Source organism: Paramormyrops kingsleyae, chromosome 4 (genome assembly GCF_048594095.1).
Source record: "Paramormyrops kingsleyae isolate MSU_618 chromosome 4, PKINGS_0.4, whole genome shotgun sequence".
NCBI lineage: Eukaryota > Metazoa > Chordata > Actinopteri > Osteoglossiformes > Mormyridae > Paramormyrops > Paramormyrops kingsleyae.
The window spans coordinates 20,189,183-20,205,907 of record NC_132800.1 but is presented as its reverse complement, the minus strand read 5'-3'; the positions used below and the strand labels follow the sequence as shown (position 1 = coordinate 20,205,907).

At 40.6% G+C, this 16,725-nt stretch overlaps 1 protein-coding gene across 1 annotated transcript; it reads left to right on the top strand.

Moving 5' to 3' along the window:
* Positions 1-6,360, top strand: LOC111859602 (myosin-7-like). Its single transcript, XM_023842422.2, has 6 exons — positions 1-91; positions 325-369; positions 535-725; positions 5,746-5,828; positions 5,946-6,151; positions 6,237-6,360. The coding sequence occupies exons 3-5, from the start codon at positions 557-559 to the stop codon at positions 6,147-6,149; spliced, it is 456 nt and encodes a 151-aa protein (XP_023698190.2). The 5' UTR covers positions 1-91; positions 325-369; positions 535-556; the 3' UTR covers positions 6,150-6,151; positions 6,237-6,360.
* Positions 6,361-16,725: the final 10,365 nt, after the last annotated feature.

Sequence of the window (16,725 nt, the reverse complement as noted above, 5' to 3'; positions counted from 1 at the left end):
AGCCCCCTGCGATGTAATTCCTAAATATGGGAGCATGCCTCATTTATAAACAGTGAAGAGGGGCCGAGATCACTCACTGTTTCATCTCAAGGTAGGCTATGACTGGCGTTTGCAATATCTACTGTTTCTATTTGTTACAGAGCAGGAAAATGGCAATGTGTTTGTGTTTAAAATGATTAGATGCAGACTAGCAGGAAGCTGAACTTCAAACATTTCAGTGGCAGTACTGAACTGCTCCTATTCTCCTATGCTGCCATCTGCAGTCAAATCTCTGATTTCAGTAAAGCATTTTTTAAAGTCTAACTTGACTTTTCAACTCCGCAGAGCTACAGTACTGAACATCCTACCACACACTTCATAACGTTATTGGTAATACAACATATCTTTCTCCTCCATTAGTTCTGATTATTTGATTTTGATTAGTTGATTTCGCTTAAAGACATCTTGTGTATTTTGTATGTATTTTAAAATTCAATTTACTGTAGTGCATTTAATCAGGTTATGACTGTTGGTATGTTTAAATTTCTTTCAAAGTAAACCTTTTGGTCCAGTAAATATGGCAGATTCCCAGATGGCTGACTTTGGGGTAGTGGCCCCCTACCTGCGGAAATCAGAGAAGGAGCGTCTGGAGACACAAACACGCCCCTCCGACATGAAGAAGGAGAGCTTCATGCCCGATGCTGAGGAGGAGTATGTGAAAGGCAACATTGTCAGCCGTGACGGAGGTATAGTTACTGCTGAGACTGAGAAAGGGAAGGTGAGAGCTTCTCTGTGGCAGTACAGGTACTGGCGTTGCAGTTTCATGGTAAGGAAATCGAAACATACTGGGAGTATAGAGGAGTGAAAATGGATGTACACCAATGAAACTGATAAAATTATATCCCTTTAACTGACACTCATTGAAAGAGGTGATGAAAAAAACATATAACCATAAATACCTATTACTAAAAAAAAAAGTTTTTTTTTTCTTCAAAATTTGACCACCCCCTTTTTAAAAAAGAAATAATAGACATCTATCTTATGGCTGAGCTGTCAGTTTATGGTAAATAGATGCTAAAATATCGCTGAATTTTAACAGTATTCCTGAAATAACCATTTTAATCTCTCGTTAGAACTGTGAAACAATTTATTGCTTTTTTTGCACTCCATCAACATGATTTTGGCCTATAAACGTCCCATCAATTACAAGGGCACACAAATCTGTATATACTGACATACTGAATCATGTCTGGTTCCTGTGAATCAAGGGGGAGCACAGCATTGCTGCCCTTTCCTCTGCCATAATACAAATTGATGTCCATCACTAAAAATGAAAACAAGGAAGACGTCTCAATGCACTGCACTACATGGTTCCCTGTAATATACATGTGCATACTAAGGCATATGTTGACACATAATGTAATAGGATAATATTGTGTTTTAATAATATAATCTAGTTTCTTTGTTTGTTCACGTTTTCCACTCAAACATCTCCCTTCCACACTACAACTGCAGACCTGCCTCATGGTAATTTCTACCCTTTACTGACAGATCAACCACACAGTTGAGCATGTTTTTGTAAAATTCTGGCACAATTCATTTTTAATATTTTTGATATTTAGTATCATATTCCTATTCTTTAAAGTCTCTATATGGGAAAACATCATGGTTTGCCCCTAACCTCCCAAATCGCTGCTTCATGCCCGAATGCTTGGGGAGTGATTTGTGGTGCTGCCCGTGTCCTCGGAGTGGGGAGGTGTAGGCACTGTAGCTGTGGTAGAATAAGATTCTCTTTATGCAGATCGATTAAGGGGGGCTGGAGCCCCAGACCAATCAGGATGCTGGGCAGATTTGTCTTCTTCTCATAGGTCAAAGTCAGCTCTACTGCATGGTTGAGAAGCTGAGTGGTGCTCTGTTATTGGAGCTTGGTGATAGTCATAGTTCACCGTGTTTGAGCATAAGGGTGTTCTTACGTGTTCTTGGCACCAGGATAACCTAGGCTATAGATCAATGATTGTTTTTGTAGTCGTATCATCAGATCTTGGACAGTTGGGTGAAGAAAGCAGCTGAGTTCTCAACTGGTACTCGTTTGATGGTGAGTTGGATGACGTGGCACGGGAAAATGCTGGATAGACCTGGTAGACCTAAATGTAGAGTGAGGGTGTGCTGGGAGTGACCGACAGAGGCCCCTGTACTGGAAATCTTTAACTCACACCTTCGGAACAGGGGCCTGTACTAAGGTAGTCTGCAAAATGTATGTGAACGAATATAAAATCCATTTAAACTGTGGTACCTTAAATCCGACAAGTTACCCCGATAAGCCAGTAACCCCGCTTCGTAGTACAGGCCCCTGAACTTCTCTTATTCTCTTATCTTCTCTTGTCCAAGGGAGGTTGGAGTTTGAGTCCAAGCGGGCCATGCTCCATGCCTTCATGGTGAAAGCGACTGTGCTGAGCTGTGGCTGTATGGTCGTTGGTTCCTGTCATGACGGTAACCTCTGAACCTGACGACGGAGCCGAGCTTGGATATCTCGTGGGAAAAAAGTACTCAATTTTTGTACCTAAGTAAGAGTGCCGATACCAATCCATAATGTTACTCAGGTAAAAGTAAATGTCATCCAGTAAAATATTACCCAAATATTGCATTGGTTATAAAATTACTTAAGTATCATATAAAGCAACATATTCTTTTAAATTCATCACCCAAGAGAGACTTGAATACAGCATTGTTAGTTACAGTGCATCCAATAAGGAAAAATTAATTGCAAAAGGGCAAATAGATATTATTTTTTTTTTAGAAAATATGCTGTTTTAGAGCTTATGGCAAATATTTAGTTTTTTTTTCATATCATTTGATATTGATAATTATCACATTACAATTTAGGACATTACTTCAAGGCTGTTTTTGCTTAAAATTCTATTAGGATTCCCAATAAACACATTCCAGAAATTTAAAAAGATGACAATTTGAATAGACTGCAAACGGAAATCTAATTTAAATAAATAATACAAAAATAAACGTTGTTGTTGTAGGGCAGAACATTAGAAGACGCTGACAATTTGATTCACTGCTGCGTTTTCCTCTTGACTTCCTCGCTGCTGATTGCTCTTATTTAATTAGTGCAATTGCGAGCACAGTTACCAAACATCCCATATTGAAAAGTAACACGCTGTCCCATTTTGAACCAATACAGGATGCGATTTGTCCCATATTTTTTCTGATTGAAAGTGGAAACCCCAGTTGTTTGTAATCAATTACATTTTCTGTGTTCGACTGGATGGCAATACTTAAAGAAGTGAAATGAGTTTGCAACTGCAACAACTTGAAACACTCAAGCAAAGTACAAAACTAGAAAAAAACCTACTTAAGTACAAAGTATTTGTATTTCAATACTTCACAGCTCTGCTCCAGAGGCAGGTGACAGAGACGAGCAGGCCAAACAGAGTGCAGCACTGGCATTTGCGGATGCAAGAACTTTCGATCAGACATTCTGGCAAACTGTCAGGTGTCTCCGAAGGGAGAAGCAGGGATTTCCCCCGTCGAATACAGCAGGGATGGAGTACTATTGACCTCAATAGTCAGATGATGGAAGGAGCACTTTGAGGACCTCCTGAATCCTGCTGACCTTCCATAAAGGAAGCAGAGTCAGAGGATTGGAGGAGGACTCACCCATGGCTTGGGCTGAGGTCATGGAGGTAGTTAAAAAACTCCTTGATAGTAAGGCTTTGAGGCGGGATCAGATTCGCCCTGAGTTCCTGAAGGCTCTGGGTATTGTTAGACTGTCTTGGCTGACACGCCTCTTCAACATTGTGTGGAGGTCAGGGATACTGGACTGGCAGAGGGGGATGGTGGTCCCAATATTTAATAAAGGGGATTGGACGGTGCGTTCCAACTTCAGGGGGATCACACACCTCAGCCTCCCTGGGAAGGCCTCTGCCAGGAAGAGGAGAGGAGAGGAGGGATGGGGTGGTGGCATGCATACCCCTAACCCCCAAAATGTGACTGTATTGTATTTTGAGATAATAACTTGACTTTGACATATGTATGGATGTTATTAAATTTAAATGTTGGAGATATAATTTGTGGGGCAGCACGGTGGTGCAGTGGTTCGCACTGTTGCCTCACACCTCTGTGACCTGGGTTTGAGTCACCACCTTGGCTCCATGTGTCTGGAGTTTGCATGTTCTCCCCATGTCGTCATGGGGTTTCCTCCAGGGTCTCTAATCACCCCCCCCCCCTTCTGATGCATGTCATTATTATAAGAGGCTATTATTCATGTGATGTGTCTGGGGCCAATTTAGACTCACCAATCAGCCTACCCTGCACACTTTTTGGACTGTGGGAGGAAACTGGAGTCCTCAGCGAAAACCCACACAGAAAGGACCCGGGACTGTTCCAAAGTCTAGGACCCAAAACAGAAAATGCCTTATCACCTTTGGTCTTTAGTCTCGAGCAGCGAGTACCTCCTTACCAAATGATCATAAAGGTATGATCGTTTGATAGAGAACTAATAAGTCAAATAAAGCCAAACCATGTAAAGCTTTAAAAGTGATGAATAAAATGTGAACATAAATTCTAAATTTAACTGCTTGCCAGTGCAGTGAAGCCCGAATAGGGGGAATATTCTCACAAACCCTTGATCTTGTAAGTAGTCTTTCTGCAGCTTTGTGTACCAACTGGAGACGAGCAATGGAAGAACCGTTCAGTGAAGCAAATAGAGTATTACAATAGCACAGGCGAGGCGTAAGAAAAGTGTGTTTGACTATTTCTGTACCTTTAGAGGAAAGAGATGCTCTAACTTTCGTAATATTTCTTGGTTGATAAAAACTAGACTGTACCAGTTCATTAACATGATGTTTAAAATTTAAGCTGGAGTCGAAGATCACTCCTAAGTTCCTAGATACTGATTTAATATTGTGTGCCAATAAACCCAAAGTCATGCTTCACATGAGCTGTGTTACATTGTGGGTCAATTACTAAAATCCTTGTTTCGTGGGTGTTAAGCTGAAGATAGTTACAGGACATCCAATTTCTCACACCATTAATACAGTCTAAAGGAATCGATTGCAACATTGTTTGGATCCAAGGAGAACAAGAGCTGTAGATCGTTAGCATAATACTGAAAGTTAATGGCATATTGCCGGATAACCATATTGCCAGATGACATGTCCAAGGGGGAGCATGTATAGAGAAAATAAAATTGGACTTAAAATCGAGCCTTGAGGCACCTCACATATAAGCATGCTGGTGGATGAACCCTCATCACCAACGTCAGCTGAAAAAGATCTATTAGCTAAATATGAGGAGAACCAGGCCAGCGTAGTTCCTGATATTCCCATCAACTGCTTTAATCTACCGATCATGATAGAATGATCAAGACTGTCAAACGCAGCACTTAAGTCTAGAAGAATTAACACTAAGATATTCACAGCATCTTCATTTATTAAAACGTCATTTGAATAGTGGTTATGAAGGACTGCAGCAGATAGAGTTACATTGTATGTATATGATTAGTACATGTATTTCGATAATGTGAAATGTAAACCAGTGGAAAGAAAGGGAAGTCATTATGTATTAGATGTCTCCTTCACTTAGTAAGTACATAAGTAATATAAGTTTGTATAGGACTACAATGTTGTTCACACTTGCACACTACTTGTATGCACTATGTATTAATCATATCATTCCAACTTCCAATCTTTAATTGCAGTATGCAGTATAAATTTACTTTTCAGGACTAAAAGATTTTTTTCCATATCAATATAGCACAAGAATCTGGAGGCAAAGGAGGTAAAGGAGGAGGAAAGAAGAAGGGTTCCTCCTTCCAGACTGTGTCGGCTCTGCACAGGGTGAGCGCGAGAACCAGTTCAGCATATCTGATCTCCTTAATACCATCTCATTCACTGAATTAACATCATACACTTCTCAGAACCTGGAAATTAATGTCATTCTTTTTTCCGTTTTAGGAGAACCTGAACAAGCTGATGACAAACCTGAGGTCAACCCACCCTCACTTTGTGCGCTGCATCATCCCCAATGAGACCAAGACCCCTGGGGCCATGGAGAATCCTCTGGTGATGCACCAGCTGCGCTGTAACGGCGTGCTGGAAGGCATCAGGATCTGCAGAAAGGGCTTCCCCAACAGGATCCTCTACGGAGACTTCAAATAGAGGTCTGTCTATTTATTTTCTGTAGGATGCGAAAATTTATATTTTACAGTATTCTATGCAAAGTAAAACAGATGTGTTTCCCTGCAGACACCACATCCGAAACCTTACAGCCATCCCAGAGTGACAATTTATAGATAACAAGAAAGGAGCAGAAAAACTTCTGGGTTCTCTGGACATTGATCACAATCAATACAAGTTTGGACACGCCAAAGTAATTACATCTTTCAGATTTTTTTTGGTAATAATTGTAAAAGCGAGTAAAAACCTAATGTCAAAAAATATATATTTGACAATAATAGTACAACATACTGAATCTGTAATGAATGAATAATTTCCTGAACTTAATTATTACCTGGGGGGCCCAATTCATCAGTGTTTGCTGGTAGGTAGAATGCAAGAAGTTAAAAAAATTGGTAAGATGCAGTAAACTGAAGGATGAGTGTTCTGAGCTGAAGAAGGACATCGGTGATCTGGAGCTCACTCTGGCCAAAGTGGAGAAGGAGAAGCATGCAACTGAGAACAAGGTTAGAGTCTCACGTGATGATGATCTACACAATGAATATGGGAAACATGCATGCTGACAGTCAGTGGTCTGTACACAGGTGAAGAACCTGACTGAGGAAATGGCAGCTCTGGATGAAATTATTGCCAAGCTGACAAAGGAGAAGAAAGCTCTACAGGAGGCTCACCAGCAAACGCTGGATGACCTGCAGAGTGAGGAGGACAAAGTCAACACACTCACCAAGGCCAAGGCTAAACTGGAGCAACAAGTCGATGATGTGAGACACAGGAATGTTATGAAAGTAGTTTTATTGCAGTATTATATAAAGGGTATTATTCATGTGACTTTTAAATATTTTATTTTGTAGCTTGAAGGATCCCTAGAACATGAGAAGAAGGTTCGAATGGATCTTGAGAGAACAAAAAGAAAGCTGGAAGGAGATCTGAAGCTGGCCCAGGAAAATGTGATAGACCTAGAAAATGATAAACAACAAATGGAGGAAAGGCTGAAAAAGTAAGACATTTCTCCATGCTGTGTTGTGATTTGACGTTGTATAAATACGGAATCTGAACTAACGGCAGCTGCAACCCTATTTTATGTTTGTTACTGACTATTGAAAACTGATGGATGGAATGAACGATGTGTCCATTAATGTAAAATTACTATTCGATTACAGGAAGGATTTTGAAATAAACCAGCTCAATAGTAAAACTGAAGATGAACAAGCCAAAACGATTCAACTACAGAAGTGCTGCAGGTATCTTAAATATAGATTGTTAGTTTATAATGTTTGTGGTGTATCAAGTCAATTCTAGTCAAATAGACTTTATTGTCAGGCCAGCCATCAGGGGCGCCGCTAGCAATTTTGGGCCCTATGACAAAATATGAGGTTGGGCCCCCCTACGGTAACTTATTATTAATAAAGCAGATCTCTGGGGGGCCCTAAAGGGCGTGGGCCCTTAGAATTGTCCCAACTTTCCCCCCCTTAGCGGCGCCCCTGCCAGCCATACATATTTATACGGTGATATGAGACATCGTTTCGCCAGGACCACGGTGCAACATAAGACACATGTTGGGCTGTTTGTACACAATTACAGGGGTAAAGTGCAGATTAAGTACACAAGTGCACATATGGGGGTTGGACACAGACCACACATAGTGCACATGACACGACAGGAGGGCAGACACACAGTATATACATGAATAGGGTGAATATGGAATATAAACTCTGTACACTGTATAGTATCTGCAATAATTTAGCAGCAGGTGATGTAATGCAGAGACCTGGAAGAGGCCACACTGCAGCATGAAGCCACGGCGGCCGCACTGGAGAAGAAACACAGATACACAGTAATAAGTCAACAGTTTTTATTTATGTATTTCAAGCCACGGGATAATGGATAAATGTTTATACGTTGAAAAGTTGGACGAGTTAATTTTCAGTCTCTGTCAGTCGTTCAGAGACATACTAACAGTACTTACTTGGGCAATAATGCAGTTTGAATGTGACATTTTATGATTTATTCCTGGCTTTTTTTTCCTCATTCCTAATTTGTTTTTCTATGCATCTTTCATGTCACAGAAAGGGTTTGATGAAGAGTGAAGCTCTCTGATGGACCTTCCTGAAACTTTCTTGTTTATTGTGTGTTTGTTACCTTCTGCTCCTTCTTTATTAAGCAATTCTGTAGAATACAGACGCTCCTCTACTTATGAACGAGATATGTTCTGAACAGCCTTTGGTAACCTGAAATGTACGTTATTCAACATCATTTTAAGGGTATACACAAGTACAAAGAACTGGGAAGCTGGGAGTACGCACGCTACGCTGCTGCGCGGCGGGAGTAGCGGCCAAGAGTCATACTAGGTGGAATTGGTGCGCAGAAAAAAAAAATTATGTTGTGGACAGGAAACGGGAGCCCAACAAACAAAATTTGGACTTACAGTCCTCTTCGTTTGTAAGTCTGAAAGTTCATAAGTTGAAAGTTTGTAAGTAGAGGAGCGTCTGTGAACTTAAATGGTAGATAAACCTATTGGTTCTTTTTCGTTCTTCTAACATTAATGCTTGCCTGTTCCCCTTAATATCAAAATTCTAAGCGATGCTAAATAGTAAGTCACTCCCAGTGTGTTTTCAGAATGATTGGAGGAGAAGCTATCTGATGAGTTTCAGTCTTACAAGAATCAGCACCAAGGGCGCAGCAAGTTGGTCAAAGGCCCTGGGGCAAATTTGTCTTTTGATCCCTCTCTCTATTCTGATCACATGCATACACACACTCATCACGGCAAAGAATAATTCGCTTTGAAAACAGTCAACAACAATCAATGCTAATACTAGTCACACAGGGATCTATCCCCCCATGCACTTAATTCAAAAAGTGCATAGTGTATTCTCCCATCGACTTAACTGTGGACTTTACGTGTACTTAGGCCAGAAACACACTTTGGGAGGAGAGGCACCAAAATATGGGCACATTGTGTTTAAAAGACCCTTAAGCTCATTCTGCTACTGACTTAAGTGTGTGTAGCTGATTTTTTCACTACACGCTCTGGAGGGCTACATTAAGTGATGTGAATATTATCCACCCCTGGAGCCTCACCACTGAAGAGTATTTTTACTACTTCAGTGACCTCAGTTCTAGTGATGGGTGATTCCTCCAACTCTACTTCCTCCAAGGAAGGCATGTCATTGGGATTGAGGAGCTCCTCAAAGTGCCCCTTCTGTCACCGAATTAAATTCCACTTGAGGTCAGCAACACTCCATCCCTGCCATGAACAGCATGGGCAAAGCCCTGATTCATCCTCCTGAATCTCCGACACCTTGCCAGAATCTCTTCAAGGGCAACAGAAGGTCATTTTCCAAGGCCCCACCGAACTCGTCCCACACCTCAAATTTGCTTCCAACAACTGTAAGGCTGTGCTTTGCTGGGCCTCCTGATGCTTATCAGCTGCCTCTGAAGTTCTCCAAGCTAATGAAGCTTGGAAGGCCTCCTTCTTCAGGCTGATGGTGCCCTTTACCGCTGGTTCAGGGGTTGCTGCCACAACAGGCACCAACAACTCTGCACAGCCACCTCAACAGCGGAGGCACTAAACGCAGCTCAATGTCTCCAGCCTCCTCTGGAAGGCAAGAGAAGTTCTGCTGGAGCTGTGAGTTGAAGTTCTCCTGTTCAGGGGCCTCTGCCCTGCACATACTCACTACACATTTAGATCTAACAGGTGTGACTGATCTTCACTTGCCATTTGATTGAACCCACCACTAGGTGGTGACAAGTTGACCGCTCAGCTCCTCTCTTCACCTGAGTATCCAAGATTCATGGCCACAGATCAGATGATACAAACAAAATTGACCACTGAGCTATGGCCAAGGGTATTCTGGTGCCAGATGCAACTATGAACGCCTTTATGCTTCAACATGATGCTCATTATTGACAAACTATGGTTAGCACAAAGTCCAATAACAGATCACTGCTGGGGTTCAGCTCGGGCAGGTCATTCTTCTCAGTCATACCTTTCCGGTTACCCATGTGAGTGTTAAAGTCCCCCAGTAGACCAATGGAGTCCCTAGAGGGGCTGTCTACCAGCATCCCAGCCAATGTCTTCAACAAAGCCAGATGCTCCTTTCTGATGTTTAGTCATGGACAAGGACAATAGTCAGAGCCCATCCCTGACTTGAAGTTAAATAGAGGCAGCCCTCTCTTTCACTTAGGCAAACTGCAATGTACACGCTCTGAATCAGAGAGCTATGAGAAACCCACACCTTCCCGATGGCCCAGGGAAACTCCAGAGTGAAATAGCGTCCAGTCCCTTTCCAGTAGTCCGTCCTCATGGTATACCTGTTCTGGGCCAGGTTTCTGGATCCTTGATTTTGTCACTGAAATCGTACTTAGTCTGGCCCCTCACTTAGGACCAATTTGCCTTTGGAGACATCATCAGGGGCAACTACCTCCGACAACAGGACTCTTAGGACCACTGGGACACACAAACCCCTCCACCACAGTACAGTGGTGATTCATGAAGGGGACAAAATAAGTACTAGTCCTACAATACTGTGATCTGTGATCAGGGCCTAAATTTCATTTAACGTCAATGTTCATGGATTATTTCATGCGAGACATTGTGACAGGGTTAATCCCTGCCATGCAGATTTGCTGCACTAGCTGTCTAGGAAACTAATAAAATAATAACGACCTTGGACAACATGATAAGTATAATAACTGCACATGGTTGATGTGTAAAAGATATTTTAACGATGGAGATATTAAGCAAAACCTGATTGTTGTCTGTGTATTTCCTGAACCAGTATATAAAAAGAAACATGACAATTAGCAATTAGCCAGCTCCTGAAGTATGGGATTCTTTATAGCTCATACACACACTGCTATTATTTTCTACGTCGGCTAAAACACGATGATGAGCAGCCCTGCCCCCACCCGAAAGAAAATGTTTAAAGCTATTTATCTGGGTAGTCAGTGTATATTTGCTCAGAACAAAAAGCACAATTCAACATTAGATTATATGCAAATTAAGAGTAATGCAATAAAAACTAGCATGTTTTTTTTTCTGGATGGCCAGAACAGCCCCAATTAGATTTTTCTCAGGTAAACCTTTTCTCAGGTAATGAAGTATTGATTAGTCATACATGTGTTGGTGGGTGAATTTCAAAAATACGTGGGTGTTGAATGATTGCTGCAAATACTGGGGTGACTTTACGAGAGGTTTTGAAATGCTAAGCTAACACACCTATACAGACGTAATATCATAGTTTCACATCAACATGAAGATCATTTAAGTATCGTTTTCTTTCACTGCCTAAGACTGCAGAGTACGGTACAGTGGTACCTCGGTTCTCAAACCCACTAGAACTCGAATTTCTTGAAAGTCAAACAAACCAGTTTGACCTAGAACTTGATCTGAATATCAGAAGTCGAACCGTGAACGCTGACCTAATGTAAATTGTACGTGCCAGGAAATGAGTCATACTACAATGCAATTCTTACTTGAATGCCTTCTTCACAGACAGGACGATTAACCAAATAAAGCAGCGCAACATTATAGTAACTAACAATAAATAAACCACTAACTTACGTGTACTATTAGAGCATTTATGTCATTTATTTAAACTTTATTTTACCAGGTAAATTAACTGAAAACCAGTAATTACTGCTTTACGTGATATTCGGGAGAAATAGCAGATTACGCATCGGAACTGCCTGGGATACAAACGTCATGCGTGTAACTAAACTCTTCAGCCAATAAGGGCAAAGGTGTGTCGTCACGGAGGCGGTTCCAGTTTGTGCAGCTGGGTGAGAGGTCGCAATGCATCTAACCGTAATGCATTGCGTCAGGATCAGAATGCGTTGCTTTAAGCCAGCGCTGTAAGCAAGTCGAACGCACCCAATGACCGGACTGGGGAAACAAACTGAAACACGGACTTAATACAGAGGACTAATGACAACAACCAGAAACAGCTGATCACATGGGGATCCCACACGAGGTTAACGAGGGGGCGTGGCACACGGAAGGAGCGAACGATCGGGGCAGGACAGGGGTAATGTTGGGATAAGATCTTTATCGTTTTGGAAGCCATTAAGAAAAAAATGCTCTCCTTGTTTTATCCTGTTCATTTTGTGTTTAAATATTTAAAAAAAAAAAAAAAAAAAAGCATATTTAGGTATCATTTTGGGGGGCCGGGAACCAATTAATTGGTTTTCCATTATTTCTTATGGGAAAAATTCGATCAGAACTTGAAATTTTTAGGATTCGATCCGGAGTCCGGAACGGATTAAGTTCGGGAACCGAGGTACCACTGTGTTTTGTTTTCCCTTTTTTCCCTTTTTTTCTGGTTGAATTTCTGAGGTTAGTGGCACAGTGTATAAAATCATGCACATACAGGTCAGGAGCTTCAGTTAATGTTCACATCAAACACCAGAAGGGGGTTATTTAAAGTGACTTTAAATTTGAACGTGGCATGGTTGAGTGGCATGAGTATTTCAGAAAAATATTTACCAGGCTTTTCATGCAAACCATGGGTTTTTAGAGAATATGGTGAAAAAGAAAAAAAACATCGAAGGAGTGGCAGCTCTCTGGGTGAAAATGCCTTGTTGACAGCAGAGGTCAGAGAATAATGGCCAGACTGGTTCAAGCTGATGGAAAGGCAACAGTAATTCAACCACTTGTTACCACCAAGGTATGCAGAAGAGCATTTCTGAATGCACATCACGTCTAACCAGATGGGCTACAGCAGCCGAAGACCAAGCTGGGTGCCTCTCCTGTCAGCTAAGAACAGAAAGCTGAGGCTACAGTTGACACTGGCTTACCAGAATTGGACAATGAAAGATTGGAAACACATTGCCTGGTCAGATGAATCTCGATTTCTGCTGCAAAATTCAGATGGTAGGGTCAGAATTTGGTGTAAACAACGTGAAAGCATCCATCCATCCTGCCTTGTATCAACAATTCCAGCTGCTGCTGCTGCTGGTGTAATGGTGTGGGGGATATTTTCTTGCCACACTCTGGGCCCCTTAGTACCAATTGACCATCGTTTAAATGCCGCAGTATTGTTGCTGACCATGTCCATCCCTTTATGACCACAGTGTACCCAGCTTCTAATGGCTACTTCCAGCAGGATAACATGCCGTGTCACAAAACACATATCATTTCAGACTGGTTTTTTGAACTTGACGATGAGTTCACTGCACTCAAATGGCCTCCACAGTCACCAGATCTCAATCCAATAGAGCACCTATGGGATGTGGTGGAACGGGAGATTCACATCATGGAGGTGCAGCTGACAAATCTAAAGCAACTGTGTGATGATGTCATGTCAACATGGACCAAAGTCTCTGTGGAATGTTTCAAGCACCTTGTTGAACCACTAGGAATTAAGGCAGTTCTGAAGGCGAAAGGGCCCCAATTTGGTGGTAGCAAAGTGTACCTAACAAAGTGAGTGAATATAGTGAGTGTATACAGACATATACCTGCAATGTCACAACAAGCAAAGCTTACTTATTGTGCTTTAATGAGCAACATGTTTCAGACAGACTAAAAAAGATTACACACTATATAAATATTTGTATATATTATTTTTGTATTACATATACAGTGGTACCTCGAAACTCGAACTTAATCCGTTCAGAACTCCAGATCGAATCCTAAAAAGTTCGAGTTCTGCTCGAATTTTCCCCATAAGAAATAATGGAAAGCCAATGAATTGGTTCCCGGCCCCAAAAAATTACACCTAGATATGATTTTTTTTAGCATTTAAAAACAAAATGAACCGGATAAAACAAGAAGAGCATATACTGTACTAAACACATCTAAACACATTTATCAAAACAGTAATTTGTAAAGTAAGAAACAATGTGTAAAGTAAAACAAAACAATGTGTCCTGCCACGATCGTCATCTCCTTCCGGGTGCCACGCCCCCTCGTTAACCCCGTGTGAGATCCCTGTGTGATCAGCTGTTTCTGGTTGTTGTCATTAGCTAGTCCTCTGTATTTAGTCCGCGTTTCAGTTTGTTTCCCCAGTCCAGTCATTGTATTGTCCGTCTGCGTCTTGCCTGCCTTACCTGTAATTAAACCCCGTATTCCCCGATACCCTGACGTCGGCGCCTTTGTCTCCATTCCGTCAACGCTCGGCACAATAATATTATTATAATTAAATGTATTAATGGTTTATTGTTAATATTAAAATAATGAATAAGAAATCTTTATTTTAAAATGTATTTTATTATATAACAATAATTACTGTCACTGTCTATCATTGTGTAAATGTATTTTTACTGTCTAAATATATGTATTCAGCTATAGTATAAACATGCACGATGCTATCACAGCGAATGCGAGGCTGAGACTGAAGCGTTACCCTTTGTTTCCGCTGAGTGCCGTGTGACTTCTGAGATTCAGATCGAGCTCTAGGTAATTTTTTTTCAAACTGGTTGATTCGACTTTTAAGAAATTCTAGTTCTGATGAGTTTGAGAACTGAGGTACCACTGTACAAAACCTTAATATTCCCCTTTATCATGTATTAGGGAGATCAGAACAGCATAAAACATTGCTAAATCACTGACACAACATTTTTTAAATCTGACTTTTTTCGATTTTTGGTTCTTTTCTAGGCAAATGTATCAATACCCGGAATATAGTTTTTTAATCATTATAAATTGCTTTTGCAACATATCAGCTTCAAGGATCAATTTGTGTTATACTTAGGTCAATGGATTTCTTTCTTCCCTTTACTGTATATGTAACAGCTACATAGTAACATCTACCACTAAGCTACATTCATTATGACACGTATAAGTTAATTGATTTACCAAATCTGATTCTGATCTTAATATACTCTCCTATGGATATGAATAGTAAACAAGCTGCACACCTTACCTAACAATGTGTCTGGTAGTTCCCACTGTTGAGTACCATCCCTCAGCGTCCTAAAATCAGTTTGTGCCATCAAGAGAAAAAACAAAACCCAGTGCAAGATGATGGAAACTAATTACAGAATTATTCTCTTGGCATAAACCCTCACAAGGTTGTGTTTTGACCTAATAATTTATGTTGTTATCTATATTTCATTAAGGAAAAAAGGGATTTAAGTCCAGTAGGGAATATATTCTAATTTCATTGTATTATTTTTATTTTGGAAGTGTTTTATAAATCATTCTAATTTATGCAGTTGCCAAGAGATAATTGTCCAAAGTGACGTGTGATGTCATCAGTAAGTGTGAGTGGGGGATATCCTAGTTAACACTGGCGTGAGCGTTCTGTGCTTCTTGCAAACTTCAGCACTGAACTGGGAATAATAAAGTTGCCAAAAGGAGGATGGAATTGTGTCTCTTTGGGAGGGGAACAGTTACATCACCTCTCACATTTTATCATTCATTCTGCTTACTGTATATAATGTAGTACACCGCATACAAATCAGCACCTACTCATTGCCAGTAAGTAAATGTATTTATGAGGAAAACACTTGCAAGTGCTTTCACATTTTCTTTATATGTGTGCGCTGGAATGAGGCAAGTTGCCGTCTGGATTGCAGAACAATATCACAGAAGTTAAATAGGAAAGCAAATAAAAGCAGGTGAAAAGAATCACATTTCTGCCTTTCAGCTGAAAGGTGCTCAAATGAGCACTAATAATAGGAGGACGATTTGGGGTCATGTTGCGGCATCTGTCAAGTGCAAAGCTAAGTTGCCATTGTGTCAGGGTGGCCCCTCACCACCAAAGCGGCCCATGGACAGCTGCGAATGGGGCAGCTTAAAGTGTCAGCCAGGAGAAGACAGCACCATGAGCGAGAACTTGTGCTAACTAAGGGTCCTCGGGGTGTTGACTGGCTTGGAAAGAAGCTAACAGCTACAGAAGCCAGACTGCAGACGCCTTCATGCGATTTCCATGCTCTGTGCCACAATGACAGAAATCTTGCACTTGCCTTAACATTTTGTTTTATCTCCTGACCTGACACTTAGCACCATGTCTGTTGTTACAGTATTTCTTCACTGCCCATTTACACGATTGGACAAAGAAAGGAAAACAGGATCCTTCTAGTAAAAGATATTTTTGCCAGAAAGTTTATAATGGTGCAATTTATTTGGGTGATGTTTTACATGAACTTCACTTTCATAATGCCTTTATAATGCATCTATAGAACATTCAGTGCACCTTCATAATGCATTCATAGAACATTCATGAGCAGCATGAAGTATACCATAATATTCTAACTAACCTTAACAGCTTTAATATACATTAATAACAAACATTATACAATTATAATATTTTATTATTGTCCTATAATGTTAGTTACCGGTATTAACGTATATTAAAGTTGTTAAAGTATGTTAGGGTATTAAGGTATATTTACATGGTTATGAATGTTCTATGAATGCATTATGAAGGTGCAGTTAATCGCCCTTTATTGGAATATGACTTACATATTTTGGTATTTAAATATAAATACAAAATGTATGTTTTGCAACAGAGGATTCTTAAAATATCATTAAGTTTCAGAACAAGGATAATGAGGGTATAGAGGCCAATAATGCAGTAACTGCCAATAATCTAATAACACGCCAATAACATAATGG